General features: G+C 41.5%; 1 protein-coding gene across 1 annotated transcript; it reads left to right on the top strand.

Moving 5' to 3' along the window:
- The first annotated feature begins 1,179 nt into the window (after positions 1-1,179).
- On the top strand, positions 1,180-8,978 carry LOC139461538 (cysteine-rich motor neuron 1 protein-like). The gene is made up of 4 exons (XM_071243024.1): positions 1,180-1,716; positions 5,185-5,407; positions 6,439-6,575; positions 8,712-8,978. The coding sequence occupies exons 1-4, from the start codon at positions 1,450-1,452 to the stop codon at positions 8,787-8,789; spliced, it is 705 nt and encodes a 234-aa protein (XP_071099125.1). The 5' UTR covers positions 1,180-1,449; the 3' UTR covers positions 8,790-8,978.
- Positions 8,979-15,225: the final 6,247 nt, after the last annotated feature.

Raw genomic sequence — 15,225 nt, forward strand, 5'->3', positions numbered from 1 at the left:
TGGCTGTACTTAGTGTGCCTGATATGGCTGTACTTAGTGTACCTGATATGGCTGTACTCACTGTACCTGATGTTGCTGTACTCACTGTAACTGATATGACTGTACTTTGTGTGCCTGATATGGCTGTACTTAGAGCACCTGATATGGCTGTACTTAGTGTACCTGATATGGCTGTATACAGTGTACCTGATATGGCTGTACTTAGTGTACCTGATATGGCTGTACTTAGAGCACCTGATATGGCTGTACTTAGTGTACCTGATATGGCTGTATACAGTGTACCTGATATGGCTGTACTTAGTGTACCTGATATGACTGTACTTAGAGCACCTGATATGGCTGTACTTAGTGTACCTGATATGGCTGTACTTACTTTACCTGATATGACTGTACTCACTGTACCTGATGTTGCTGTACTCACTGTAACTGATATGACTGTACTTAGTGTACCTGATATTGCTGTACCTGGCGTACCTGACTGTTCTCATAATCTTAGTACAATATCAAAGTGATCTCTCAGAATAGTTGGGTGGTATGGTATTGTCGATACTATAGAATTACAGGTAGGTAGGTAATTGTGATTTGTGTATTCATATGTAAATGATAATTGAATCAGAAAAATTCACAAATGTGTCTAGACGGAAGAAATGTCTAAATGTTCTTGGCTGCACAGCTCGCCTACATTACATGACGTGCTCAGAGCAGATTCACGGCGAAATGTCGACAAGGTACATACTGGTACTCAGGAGAATGGCGTGTATCGAGCGAGATAGATTCACACTGCTTGCACAAATGCATTAAAATCAAACCACACAAAAATCAACTGCTTATTGCAATCGTATATACTGATATTATTTTGGGCTTGTCAGTGGCTCATTGCGAACAAAGTGAAGGCCTACATAAAATATTTAAGAAATCAACATGGGTGAGAGGTGTGTATTTATTTTACGTCAGTGACAGACAGTGAACGAACAGCATGTGTTGGTCGGCGACATAGAGCTGATTCACATCAATCATCCCGTGACAGCTATCAACACCGCTTCCCACCACTACCGTAACTACAAGACGCGGCCTTACACCGACTGCAGGGCAAGTCACGTGGTTGCCGCGGGTGACGTCATTAAACTCGGTACTTTTATTTGAATCGAAACTGGATTTCAGATGCGTTTATGAATTTAAGCGAATTGAGACTGCTACACTTCACGTGGCAATCGAAATTTCCGGATATTATATGCAACGCGACTCGATTTAAGAAGAAAGAAATTTCATGGAGTATTGGATTTTAAGCACTCTTTGGTGTGTTTGTTTGGGTGGTATTTAATTCGTTAAGCTGTGACTTGTGATGAAATAAAATGCATCCTGATTATTCAGATGCATGACCTTATATACTACATGGTACCAGCAGGGGCTATAACATACAACTGATTTAAACATATCATTTTCTTCAAAATGAGAATTTGGTCAGATTCTTTCTCAAAGACATGTGTTTCGAGGTGTGGGATTGTACTGATGTCACTAGTGCACGTAGTGCTTTCCACTGTGTCCAACGAAACTGCAGTTACGTGCAAAAGATGGCCGAACGTTGAGGTGACTTCCGGATCGACATGGACGGAGCGCTGTCGGCGATGTCGGTGCAAGAGTGATGGACAGACGGAGTGTGTGCAGCCAAAGTGTCCGCTTGCCTACCACCCTTACCAAGAAGACAGGTGTATAAAGGTGATGAAATACATTAGATATTTTTAATAAATAATTATGTCTGGTTATTTCTCCGCGCGAATCCGTCGGCAATGAGCGGTAACCCGTCTGTGCCAGAAATGTGCACACGCTGTCAAAGTCTATTAATCCAGCAGCGTCCCCACTGATACTCTCGGATTAACTAATGTCCGGATTAACGAGTTAAAGAGTAAACAGTGTATAAACATGTAGCTGTACGGAATCGTCCGGACTAAAGCGGTCCGGATGGACGGCTTCACCATGGGAGATTTCGTTTGAGGTAAAAAATACCGATGTTTTGGTGTGTTTTTTTAAACAGATAGGATTATGTAGAGACCATACGGTCTGCATAATCTGAAAAAGCAATGCTTATTAGTCCTGTGCATTATCATATAATTGACAGCGTTGTCGATGTGATAAACCTACATGTATCCGATAAACTTGGTATCGCAATCCGATTAATATGCAAATGCGGTCACCTAGCATTTAGTAAGCTATATATATATATATATATATATATATATATATATATATATATATATATATATATATATATGTATATATATATTTATCGATACAATGCCTGCTTGATCAACAAATTTTTGTCTGATGTTCCCAATGTCTTTATACATCATTTGGCACTACACTTATATTTTCGTTGAAATAACTGCTTCTTCTCAGAAAGCTGTACCATGTCAACCAATACGTGTTTGTACGTCAAACGGTACTCTCATTGGAACACCTTAAATGGACAGAGTGCCAGGTCAGCATATTTTATGTGGTATACTGGACATTAAAATAAACAATATCCAGCATTATTATACCTATATATGAATCTTGCAATTCCACTGGTTAAGCCGTACCGCGTGAAACAATACCATTCAAATAATTATTTTTGACGAGGTCAATGTGCGAAAACAAGGACCAGAAGACCCGAGGACAGGATCCCTGAGGTGGTCGTACCTCCGAAGGGGTCGGGTCTGAGGGTATACGTATTGACCTGTCACGTGATGAATATTGACTCGTCTGCTAGAAAGCAAGATGGCGTCTGGTAGAAACATTTTACGTTTCGCATCTTGGTTACTGTAATAAAACAGAGGACGGTTTAAAGGTTTCATAAACTTTAAAGTGAATTTCGGTTAAGGAAAAATAATGATTAATCTTGACGAGGTCAATATGCGAAAACAATGACCCGAGAACTCGACCCCCTGAAGTTGTCTGAACGGACCGAAGGCCTCTGGCGGAGGTCTGGTCAAACTGCAGTACGTTCCTCGTTTTCACATAAAGACCTCGTTGATGATGTGTACATTATCAATCACATTTTACCACCGTCCGGTTTTACGTACAATTCGTGGACGTGCTAGATAACTGGAAACGTTGAGACGAGAAATTATAAATTTGAATTCTACCAATTAAACCTGTTGGCCGTTCAGTTCTAATTTCAGTTTGCAGTCTCCAAGTTAAAAGGTAGCGAAACTCAACAGGGAAAGCATGGTGTGCTTCTCTACTAATAACTTATAAGTGGTATATTCATGCCTTCATGAGGATCCGTCTGTCATGGCAGAAACTATATTAAAATGATATTTCACATTAGAGCAATACTATCGGAAATATTACACAATCACATCTACAGTCAGCAGTTATCTGAATCAAACAGGGACCCGCGGTAGCCGAGTGGTGAAAGCCTTTGCTAGTCATGCTGATCGATTCCTCACATGGGGTTAATGTGTAAATATTGCTGGAATAGTTACTAAAAGCGGCACTTAACTCCACTCATACCTAGTCAAACAAACCATGTTTGTCAGCTAATTTTCACTCGTTACTCAAGACAAGGGCCTAAATGAACATGAGGATTGGCAAACGGATTCACTTCTTATAAATCAACCTGTACAACAACGTCTTTACAGTTCGTCATCAGTGTAGATGAACTGCCATGAAAAAACACATTTCAAATTTAGTTTGTTTTTTTGTTTAACGCCGCACTCGGAAATATTCCAGCTATATGACGGTGGTCTGTAAATAATCGAGGATGGACGAGAGAATCCAGTGATTGATATCATGAGCATCGATCCACACAGTTGCGATACGATAACATGCATGAACCAAGTCAACGAGCCTGACCACCCGATCCCGTCAGTCGCCTCTTACGACAAGCATAGTCGCCTGGGATGCTGAAGACCTATTCTAACCAGGATCTTCACGGGTCTTTAAACATGAAGATGTAGAATATACCTACGCAAGTGTGTATGTAACACACATTTTCTTGGCTTGAAAATATCGAGGCTCATGTTTTCATTTTTCATGTCATGGAATGCTATCATCATGGCAAGGCATATCCTATGATAGGGGTGTTTTGTTAATAGTTCATACACATGTTATTCGCTCTGCGGGGCATGGTAGACCTTCATGAGACTATAACAAGCCAGGGGTGTCATGCTTACAACTTGTGGCCTGGCTAATTGTGTGTCATCTTGGCCCGCAGGCATGGCTGGAAGCTCTTGCTATCAACCCCTGGCTTTTTTCGCCCAAATTCGATCGAGACGTGTGCCGCAATCGGATTGGTTGAAAAATATGTAATCCCGTACATTTTGCACTGTGTATGAAGACACCTTACGAAGCTGGGCCCCTTTTCAAATCACTAGTTGACGACGGGAGAGCCGGGAACACAATTAACGTGGCGGAATCAGATGTTATGGAAGCATAGGACGTCAGCAATTGCATTGTGACGTCATGGATATGTCTCACCGTTGTTTGAGAACACCTAGTGCTTCCGAATATTACCTAGAACTTTCTGTATTGACGATGTCGAAACTTTATGCGTTTTCAGGTTTGTTCAGTTCTCGATGCCTGGAAATCTCACTTGGGACATACGCTAAATTGAAGTGTGTGTTATCAAAACCCTCAAATCTTCTGCCAATCAGGCGATTCAGAGATCATGGGAGCCGTGCTCTTATGAAGTGAAATCATTCCAGAGTGGCGTCACGCGCTCGTGTCCATACGTAGATAGAGAATGCCACTGAAAAAGTACACCGATAACTATTTCATAATTTTAATATTATTTACAATGCCTGGTATCAAATACTCAATAAAAACCCGCACATTTTGAAGACACGTAATATAGATAAAAACGATATTAACTTGACACTAATGTCACAAACAAAAAGCTACCATTAAACTCTCATATTGATTGTTGCCGGAAAGGGGATTGATTGACATAAGAAAGTAGTTCGACTGACGCCCTTAAATCGATGTGCAGCTGAAGTTCCTTACATAATTGTATAGCCTTGCCTGTCCCAACCACAGGCCCTTCTGTCCTTGCTTAAATATTTCTTGATCAATTAATATCACGAGTGTCAGAAATGCACTGACACTTGTGATATTAATTGATCTAGAACTATTTAGGCACGGACACGCGGGCCTGTGGTCCCACCCTGTGTAATCCAACATATTTTACGTACGCTTCTTTTCCAGTGGTCACCCGATTCCTGTTGTTGTCAGAAGCTTGTTTGTCGACTGAACGGCCAAACGTACAACATTGGTGACAAGTTCCCGCTCAACGAGGGTGACCCATGCATGTTGTGCACGTGCAAAGCAGACCCTGGAGTCACGAAGTGTGAGAAGATGGAGTGTTTCGATGTTGGTTGCGTGAATCCGGCTTTTATGGCAGGGCGTTGCTGCCATCTGTGTCCAACTGGTATGACCCTTATCAGCTACAGTAAACTACGGTTAAAACGAACTCAAAGGGGCGGCTAATTTTAGTTCGTTATAACCGTAGTTCCCTATAAGCATATACAGCATATATACAGCAAATGGCCTAGACCAAAAAATAAATTCGTTATATCCGTCAGTTCGTTATAAACGTGTTCGTTATAACCGTAGTTTACTGTATGTGCTTAATGGAGTGGTTCTCAAAATCATACTGTAGATGGTGAATTTTGGTTGGACTATATGTAAATCAGGTTATATAAAGAGTGTGTTCTTTATTTTGAATGGCAGTTTATTGTTACCGTGGCGCTGAGTGGCGCAAAGAATGATTAAATGTGTCGTGTATTACTTTTAAAAGTTCTGCCCCATAAGGTCTAATAGACTCACTTTTAATGATGTTTTCGTTGAAATACCGGACGTGGTAAATATGTTCTAAAATATGTAAAATCCATTTTTTAACCCTTCTAAAAAGAGGGTGCACGGGCGGCCCAGGCGTCTAAGGCGCTGTGCAGAGTTGCGTCCCTTAGGCAAGCCAGAAACCTGCGATTGTGGGTTCGATCACAGTTCGCCTCGATTATGTTTCTAGGTTTGTCAGCACCATACCCGTGCACGTGGGTTTCACCTAAGTGGTAAACGTCTGAGAGAACGTCGGCTTTCCTCCCACATTAAACTGACGCGTCGTGATATAACTGGAATACTGTTCAAAACGGTGTTAAACCCAACTCATTCACTCACTCACTCACTTAAAAGTCGGAATACACTCCCAAGCTGAAACATAGGCATGGTTTATTCATGTGTATCTGGAATTGCAGATATAGATGATAGAGTGGTGTATTTACTTTTTCGTGTTCATGGTAAGATTTGTTTTCAAAAGCGATCTCAAAATCCCTGCCGAAGATGACGTTACACAGTAATATTAATAAAACCCGTTTTCCCGTTGAAAACAACAAAAAATATTGCTTTTTATTTTTCCATTTATGCTCTTAATTCAAGTATGTCACATTGATTATTTATCACCAGGACTAAATTGCCGACTACCTCCCTTGGATTGGCCGGTGAATGGGAAGGTGGATACAACCGAGCCCGTACCCTTCAATACAACTAGAATAATATTCAGTGAAGCGAACCCGCGATATGCTTGGAGCTGTACGTGTAAGGTATGTTTTGTGATACCATAAAAAAACCCATTTTTGTTGATATGTGTGGGGATGAGAATTTGAATCACTTCTATCATAAACACCTATATTTGTTGAAAATTATTGTACAAATACAAATACGTTCGCTTGTTATCCTCATCTGTATCGACTGCAGACATGGAGCCTAATAAGGTGTAAATTATGTAATGGGACAAGTGAGTGAATGTTGCTGTAAGCTATATTCCGGCGTTCTGTACATCATCGTGTGGGGAGCAGGCAGTATAGTTAATACATACATGAACATCGGGCACGACGACACGTAATCAATCACCGAATCTCTACATCCAATCCTCGTTTGTCTGTTAGGGCGACAGTCAAGTGATATCTGGACCTATTCTTCCCTGGAATCCCAACAGCAGTACGCCCCTTACAATCATGGGGTACTGGGGACCTGTTCTTCCCTGGAATCCCAACAGTATACTCTCCTTACAATCATGGTATACTGGGGACCTATTCTTTCCTGGAATCCCAACAGTATATACTCCTTACAATCATGGGGTACTGGGGACCTGTTCTTCCCTGAAATGCCAACAGTATACTCTCCTTACAATCATGGTATACTGGGGACCTGTTCTTCCCTGAAATGCCAACAGTATATACTCCTTACAATCATGGGGTACTGGGGACCTGTTCTTCCCTGAAATGCCAACAGTATACTCCCCTTACAATCATGGGGTACTGGGGACCTGTTCTTCCCTGGAATGCCAACAGTATACTCCCTTTACAATCATGGGGTACTTTTGACCTGTTCTTCCCTGGAATCCCAACAGTATACTCTCCTTACAATCATGGGAAAGTGGGGACCTGTTCTTCCCTGGAATCCGAACAGTATACTCTCCTTAAAATCATGGGAAACTGGGGACCTGTTCTTCCCTGGAATCCCAACAGTATACTCTCCTTACAATCATGGGAAACTGGGGACCGGTTCTTCCCTGGAATCCCAACAGTATACTCTCCTTACAATCATGGGGTACTGGGGACCTGTTCTTCCCTGGAATCCCAACAGTTTACTCTCCTTACAATTATAGGGAACTGGGGACCTGTTCTTCCCTGGAATCCCCACAGTATACTTTCCTTAAGATCATGGGGTACTGGGGACCTGTTCTTCCCTGGAGTCCCAACAGTATACTCCCCTTACAATAATGGGGTACTGGGGACCGGTTCTTCCCTGGAATCCCAACCGCATACTGTCCTTACAATCACGGGGTACTGGGGACCTATTCTTCCCTGGAATCCCAACAGCAGTAATCCCCTTACAATCATGGGGTACTTTTGACCTGTTCTTCCCTGGAATCCCAACAGCAGTACCCCCTTACAATAATGGGGTACTGGGAACCTGTTCTTCCCTGGAATCCCAACAGCACGAATCCGCTTACAATCACAGAGTACTGGGGACCTGTTCTTCCCTGGAATCCCAACAGCAGTAATCCCCTTACAATCATGGGGTACTGGAAACTTGTTCTTTCCTGGAATCCCAACAGTACACTCTCCTTACAATCATGGGGTACTCGGGACCTATTCTTCCCTGGAATCCGAACAGTATACTCTCCTTACAATCATGGCTTGCTGTTTGTGTATCGTCGTACCCTGACGCTCGCGCTTTCAGTCGCCGGTCTACTGGTTCCGCCTTGATGCTGCTACTCATGACTGACTGCGGCGTAAAAAATAGTCACTAACTACTGTTCGCTTGCACTCAACAAGTCATACGGCCTCTGGTATATTGACCCAGCCATGCGGGCGGATGTCCTAGTGTTAAATCGTGCAACCTCTAAACAAGCACGGTGTTATGTAATCAGAATTCTGGCGATTATTAAAGACAAATATTTAAGATATACTATTTTAATATATTACGCCAATGCATGAAAATTAGGGGCGGTAGGATAGCCTAGTGGTTAAAGCGTTAGCTCGTCACGCCTAAAACCCGGGTTCGATTCACAACATGGGTACAATGTGTGAAGCCCATTTCTGGTGTCCGCCACCGTTATATTGCTGGAATATTGCTAAAAGCGGCGTTAAGCCATACTCACTCACTCACCCATGAAGATGATAGATTGTGGCATACGTAATTAGCATCTAATAATCTTTCATGTTTTGCAGACGCCTGGTTCCGATGCGGAATGTTCCCGTCAAGCTAGATTGTCTCATATGAGGTTCTGGCGCTACGGACATCCGTGACCTACTGCTGTAAAACTGAATTTAGTATTCCACATATTGTTGAGTACATACGACGACCTATCGTAAGAGGCGACGAACGGGACCAACAAACAAACAAACAGATAAACAAAGAAACATACTACGGATGGAAGACAGTCATGTGTACTGTGAACTGATGCCGTATTTGTAGGAGAAACACACTGAAGGCTAAAGATGACATTTACCGTTTAATCTCCTAAGTATCAGTTTGACTTCACTAAGCAGTGAACATGAAAATAAAACACCTCTTCTATGTGTATGACTGAACCCTCTTGCGTCTAAGTCAGCTATGCACGATTGACCGTGTAAATATTTCCGGTATTTATGCTATTGATGTAATACTTACAGCCACCATGTATCCTCTCAAACTGCCTTCCACGGGAGATATCACTTGGATGACCACTCATGGCAACATATACATATAGAAGAACAATGGATTGACAATTATTTCAGCATCACACTATACCCCAGCAGGTATAGCATAACACTGTTCAGGTATATCGTTACCTTGTTACCCAGCAGGTATAGCATAACACTGTTCAGGTATATCGTAACCTTGTTACGCAGCAGGTATAGCATAACACTGTTCAGGTATATAGTTACCTTGTTACCCAGCAGGTATAGCATAACACTGTTCTGGTATATCGTAACCTTGTTACCCATCAGGCACAGCATAACACTTTTCAGGTATATCGTTACCTTGTTACGCAGCAGATATAGCATAACACTGTTCAGGTATATCGTAGCCTTGTTACCCAGCAGGTATAGCATAACACTGTTCAGGTATACCGTTACCTTGTTACGCAGCAGATATAGCATAACACTGTTCAGGTATATCGTAACCTTGTTACCCAGCAGGTATAGCATAACACTGTTCAGGTATGTCGTAACCTTTTTACCAAGCAGGTATAGCATAACACTGTTCGGGTATATCGTAACCTTGTTACCCTAGAAGGTATAGCATAACACTGTTCAGGTATATCGTAACCTTGTTACCCTAGCAGGTATAGCATAACACTGTTCAGGTATATCGTAACCTTGTTACCAAGCAGGTATAGCATAACACTGTTCAGGTATATCGTAGCCTTGTTACCCAGCAGATATAGCATAACACTGTTCAGGTATATCGTAACCTTGTTACCAAGCAGGTATAGCATAACACTGTTCAGGTATATCGTAACCTTGTTACCCTAGAAGGTATAGCATAACACTGTTCAGGTATATCGTAACCTTGTTACCCTAGCAGGTATAGCATAACACTGTTCAGGTATATCGTAACCTTGTTACCAAGCAGGTATAGCATAACACTGTTCAGGTATATCGTAACCTTGTTACCCTAGAAGGTATAGCATAACACTGTTCAGGTATATCGTAACCTTGTTACCCTAGCAGGTATAGCATAACACCGTTCAGGTATATCGTAACCTTGTTACCCAGCAGGTATAGCATAACACTGTTCAGGTATATCGTAGCCTAGTTACCCAGCAGATATAGCATAACACTGTTCAGGTATATCGTAAACTTGTTACCCAGCAGGTATAGCATAACACTGTTCAGGTATATCGTAAACTTGTTACCCAGCAGGTATAGCATAACACTGTTCAGGTATATCGTAACCTTGTCACCAAGCAGGTATAGCATAACACTGTTCAGGTAAAGTGTTACCTTGTTACCCAGCAGGTATATCACAACACTGTTCAGGTAAAATGTTACCTTGTTACCCAGCAGATATATCACAACATTGTTCAGGTAAAGTGTAACCTTGTTACCCAGCAGGTATATCACAACACTGTTCAGGTATATCGTTACCTTGTTACCCAGCAGGTATATCACAACACTGTTCAGGTAAAATGTTACCTTGTTACCCGGCAGATATATCACAACACTGTTCAGGTAAAGCGTTACCTTGTTACCTAGCAGATATATCACAACATTGTTCAGGTAAAGTGTTACCTTGTTACCCGGCAGATATATCACAACACTGTTCAGGTATAACGTTACCTTGTACCCCGGCACTTGAAGCATTACAATGGACCTTAACAGTTGCATTATGACCTTGTTTACCAGCAAGTGTGGTATTTTATTACCTACGGGAGAAGAACAGATGGTGAGATACTTAATTAAGCCGTAGGTCACAGATGCACGCGTGGTACATGGTTGACTTTGTGTCATTCGTTTCGATTGGATAACCGTGACCTCGCAAAGGTCATACTTAAGAGGTCAAGCAGGAACTGTTCACACTTCTTCAGCATTATCACTTCATTGAACCAAACAAGCACAGCACACGCTTCAAAATCGCATGGCATTATATACCAGTTATACATTGATCTGATGTGGACATATAGACTCCAGATTTGTCGGGATTTCTTGGCCATTGCGTGTGAGCGTGGTGCACCCGGCCGCTTCTGATTTCATGCAAAAAAAGTTGATCATGGCGAAATTAAGCCAGTTTAAAATATTTAAAATTATATTGAATTAATTATTTTTTTAATCTTATTTGTTCCGAAATCTCGTGACCATTTTTAGAACTCTGTTCTCCAGCATGTATATTAATACACTGAGCTCAACCAGTTGTATTCTCACACTGGCCCCTCGGCAAGTGAATTATCACAATTTCCCCCAAATTATGTTTTATTAGACTGTTCCCTGGAATATGTACACTGTGTCCCAGCAGGCTGATTGACTGTCACATGAGTTTGCTCGCGTATCCTTCGTATATGATGGTGTGCAAATATTAGCAATGGTTGATTCAAGTAGACTTCAACTGACATTTTGGTAAATAAATGCTGTGATTAAATGATTCAGATGGGTTTGTTTGTTGACCATATCAGTCGTGGTTTGTGTCTGCTATATATTTGAAGCTTACATGTTATTATAAATATAATAACATCTGTGCTTCGAATATTCGATTTCCATTAAATACGAAGGTGATTTGCATGTGCAACTCAGCAACACTTTTTGAGTATAATAGAATACCCGTGATGTGACAGGTGCTACCGGTCATTGTAATTTTCCTTACCATATTATAATGTTTAATAATTAGTTTACACTGTAACAAAAGTATCCCCAATGGCGGACGCGGCACATTTCCGTTTGACAGCTTGGAAGGCAGTTGCTGACTGGAATATGCTGTGTGAACGTCTAAACTCTCAATCATCAATTTGTTGGCACCTTGTAAAGTTTCAGCAGTGTGTGCGATTTCAGCTGATTGTACGGTTGCTGGCACAATGACAGTGCTAGTAGGTGTTATCACAACGGTAAACGTCTAAGATCGTCCCTGCCACACGAAGCTGAAACGCCGAAATATCTCATTGAAGTGTTCAAATCGGTTTTAAACCCAACTCACTCACTTGCCTAATACAAGTTTGAAATTGTATTAATATTGAACTTAAAAGGTGTTTACGCCAAGTACATGTTTCTAATTGTGTCTGGGTATCGGCAAATAAGGATATGCAAGATACAAAATTAAAACCATCCCATTCAAATAAAGTGAGTGCGTATGGTTTTACGACGCATTTAGCAATATGCCAGCTATGTGACGGCGGGGTCAAGAAATACACATATGTGCCAGTTACAGCAGAGACCAACACAATGTCAAGATAATATACAGGTGTGCCAGTTACAGCAGAGATCAACACAATGTCAAGACATACATAGATGTGCCAGTTACAGCAGAGATCAACACAGTGTCAAGACATACACAGATGTTCCAGTTACAGCAGAGACCAACACAATGTCAAGATAATACACAGGTGTGCCAGTTACAGCAGAGATCAACACAATGTCAAGACATACATAGATGTGCCAGTTACAGCAGAGATCAACACAGTGTCAAGATAATACACAGATGTGCCAGTTACAGCAGAGATCAACACAGTGTCAAGACATACACAGATGTGCCAGTTACAGCACAGATCAACACGGTATCAAGACATACACAGATGTACCAGTTACAGCAGAGACCAACACAATGTCAAGATAATACACAGATGTGCCAGTTACAGCAGAGATCAACACAGTGTTAAGACATACACAGATGTGCCAGTTACAGTAGAGATCAACACAATGTCAAGACAAACACAGATGTGCCAGTTACAGTAGAGATCAACACAATGTCAAGACAAACACAGATGTGCCAGTTACAGCAGAGATCAACACAGTGTCAAGACATACACAGATGTGCCAGTTACAGCAGAGATCAACACAGTGTCAAGACATACACAGATGTACCAGTTACAGCAGAGATCAACACAATGTCAAGACAAACACAGATGTGCCAGTTACAGCAGAGATCAACACAGTGTCAAGACATACACAGATGTACCAGTTACAGCAGAGATCAACACAGTGTCAAGACATACACAGATGTACCAGTTACAGTAGAGATCAACACAATGCCAAGACAAACACATATGTGCCAGTTACAGTAGAGATCAACACAGTGTTAAGACATACACAGATGTGCCAGTTACAGTAGAGATCAACACAATGTCAAGACAAACACATATGTGCCAGTTACAGTAGAGATCAACACGGTGTCAAGACAAACACAGATGTGCCAGTTACAGCAGAGACCAACACAGTGTCAAGACATACACAGATGTACCAGTTACAGCAGAGACCAACACAATGTCAAGACATACACAGATGTGCCAGTTACAGCAGAGATCAACACAATGTCAAGACATACACCGACAAGTCAGGTGACAACTGAGAGATTGACAGTAGATATATGCAGTATCTATTGTCGCTATTCATCCTGTCCACGCGACTCCTTTATTACAGCTTCTACAACAGGGAAGTACTCCGGGACCATAGGTTGTAAACTGTAGACTGTGCAGGAACGTATGATACACTACCAAATTGTTGGAATAAGTTAAAACAGAAAATTAATATTGGAAATCGAAACTGTAGGGATAGTGAGTGAGTATGGTTTACGCCGCTTTTAGCAATATTCCAGCAATATTTCACGGCGGGGCACACCAGAAATGAGCTTCACGCATTGTACCTATGTCGGGAATCGAACCCGGGTCTTCGGGGTGACGAACGAACACTTTAACCACTAGGCTACCCTACCGCCCACGTAGGTATAGTGCTCCTTAAAGTTCAGTAAAAGAGAATATTATATTAACTATAAAGAATACAATACATGTTATTAACTGTGGACGCATTTTATTGCAATAAATAAAAGCGACAAAGCCATGTCAATAATCTTTGAGAAAAAGCAGAGTTTATTGTACGATTTCGACCGTATCATGAGCATGTGCCTGTGTTAATTACCTCTTATAAGAGGTTTTCGCGAAAAGGTTAGTGTATCCTGTCCCATCGGCGGCACCAATCACAAACACATGCAAAACAAGCCAATTATTCACGTGAAAATACACGGAAACATATGGGAAATGAATGGGAAAATCGTCAAAATAGATACTTGTCTTGGACACAGTTTTGATCACTGATGCGTCAAATTTGGAAAAGTCCGCCACATGTCTACCACAAAACGTTTTGAAAGCTTTACTGGGGCCTTGAATATTGTAACCTTCATCAAACGAAGCTCTGGAAAGGAGTTGCAATTGACCTTGATTTGAGAGTAATAGTTTCTGTAGACTGGGATCAAAGTGCATTATCATTCCATGCCATATCAATTTGAAATCGGGGCGGTCGGGTAGCCTAGTGGTTAAAGCGTTAGCTCGTTACGCCGAAGACCCGGGTTCGATTCCCGACATGGGTACAATGTGTGAAGCCCATTTCTGGAGTCCCCCGCCGTGATATTGCTGGAATATTGCTGAAAGCGGCGTAAAACCATACTCACTCAATTTGAAATCCTATAACATATATTAACCCGCTTAGATACATTATGGACATTAAACCACGAAGAACATTTACAATGAAATCTATATTCATCAAAGATTTGTCAAAACTGTCATACAGACGTTGAATAAACATCAATTGCGAACATCAATGAGATGACAAACACAGCCTTCGCCTTATAGGACATTATAATTAGGTTTCCCATTGATATATATGCGTCAGCCTTGATTAAAACAAATTTGATCGTACAGTTCATCGTCAAAATGATGGTTGATTAATTGTGTGCTTCTTGATATAGTCCCTGTTGTGAAAAAAGATTGTTAACATTTCAGTGGTCAACAAAACAGTGATGAAAAACAGCAAGTTATTTGTCTTGCATAAATGGAAGAGCTGGTGGCCTTATGTAATCCCATCATTAAACCTTCACTATTGGATCTCAATACAAATAAATCTGTGTTGACCGCCCTGTCTATCCGCCGTGGGAAGGACAAAGGTATCTAACCAGTGTGAAAACAGCCGTGCTGGGTTTATTAACAGCAAACCAAATGCCCTGCATTTCGTATCCTCAACCTGGTGAGACGCAATCAATAACCCGCCCGCCGCCACTCGG

The sequence above is a fragment of the Haliotis cracherodii genome, unplaced genomic scaffold, assembly GCF_022045235.1.
Source record: "Haliotis cracherodii isolate W230 unplaced genomic scaffold, xgHalCrac1.p SCAF_1, whole genome shotgun sequence".
NCBI classification, from domain to species: domain Eukaryota; kingdom Metazoa; phylum Mollusca; class Gastropoda; order Lepetellida; family Haliotidae; genus Haliotis; species Haliotis cracherodii.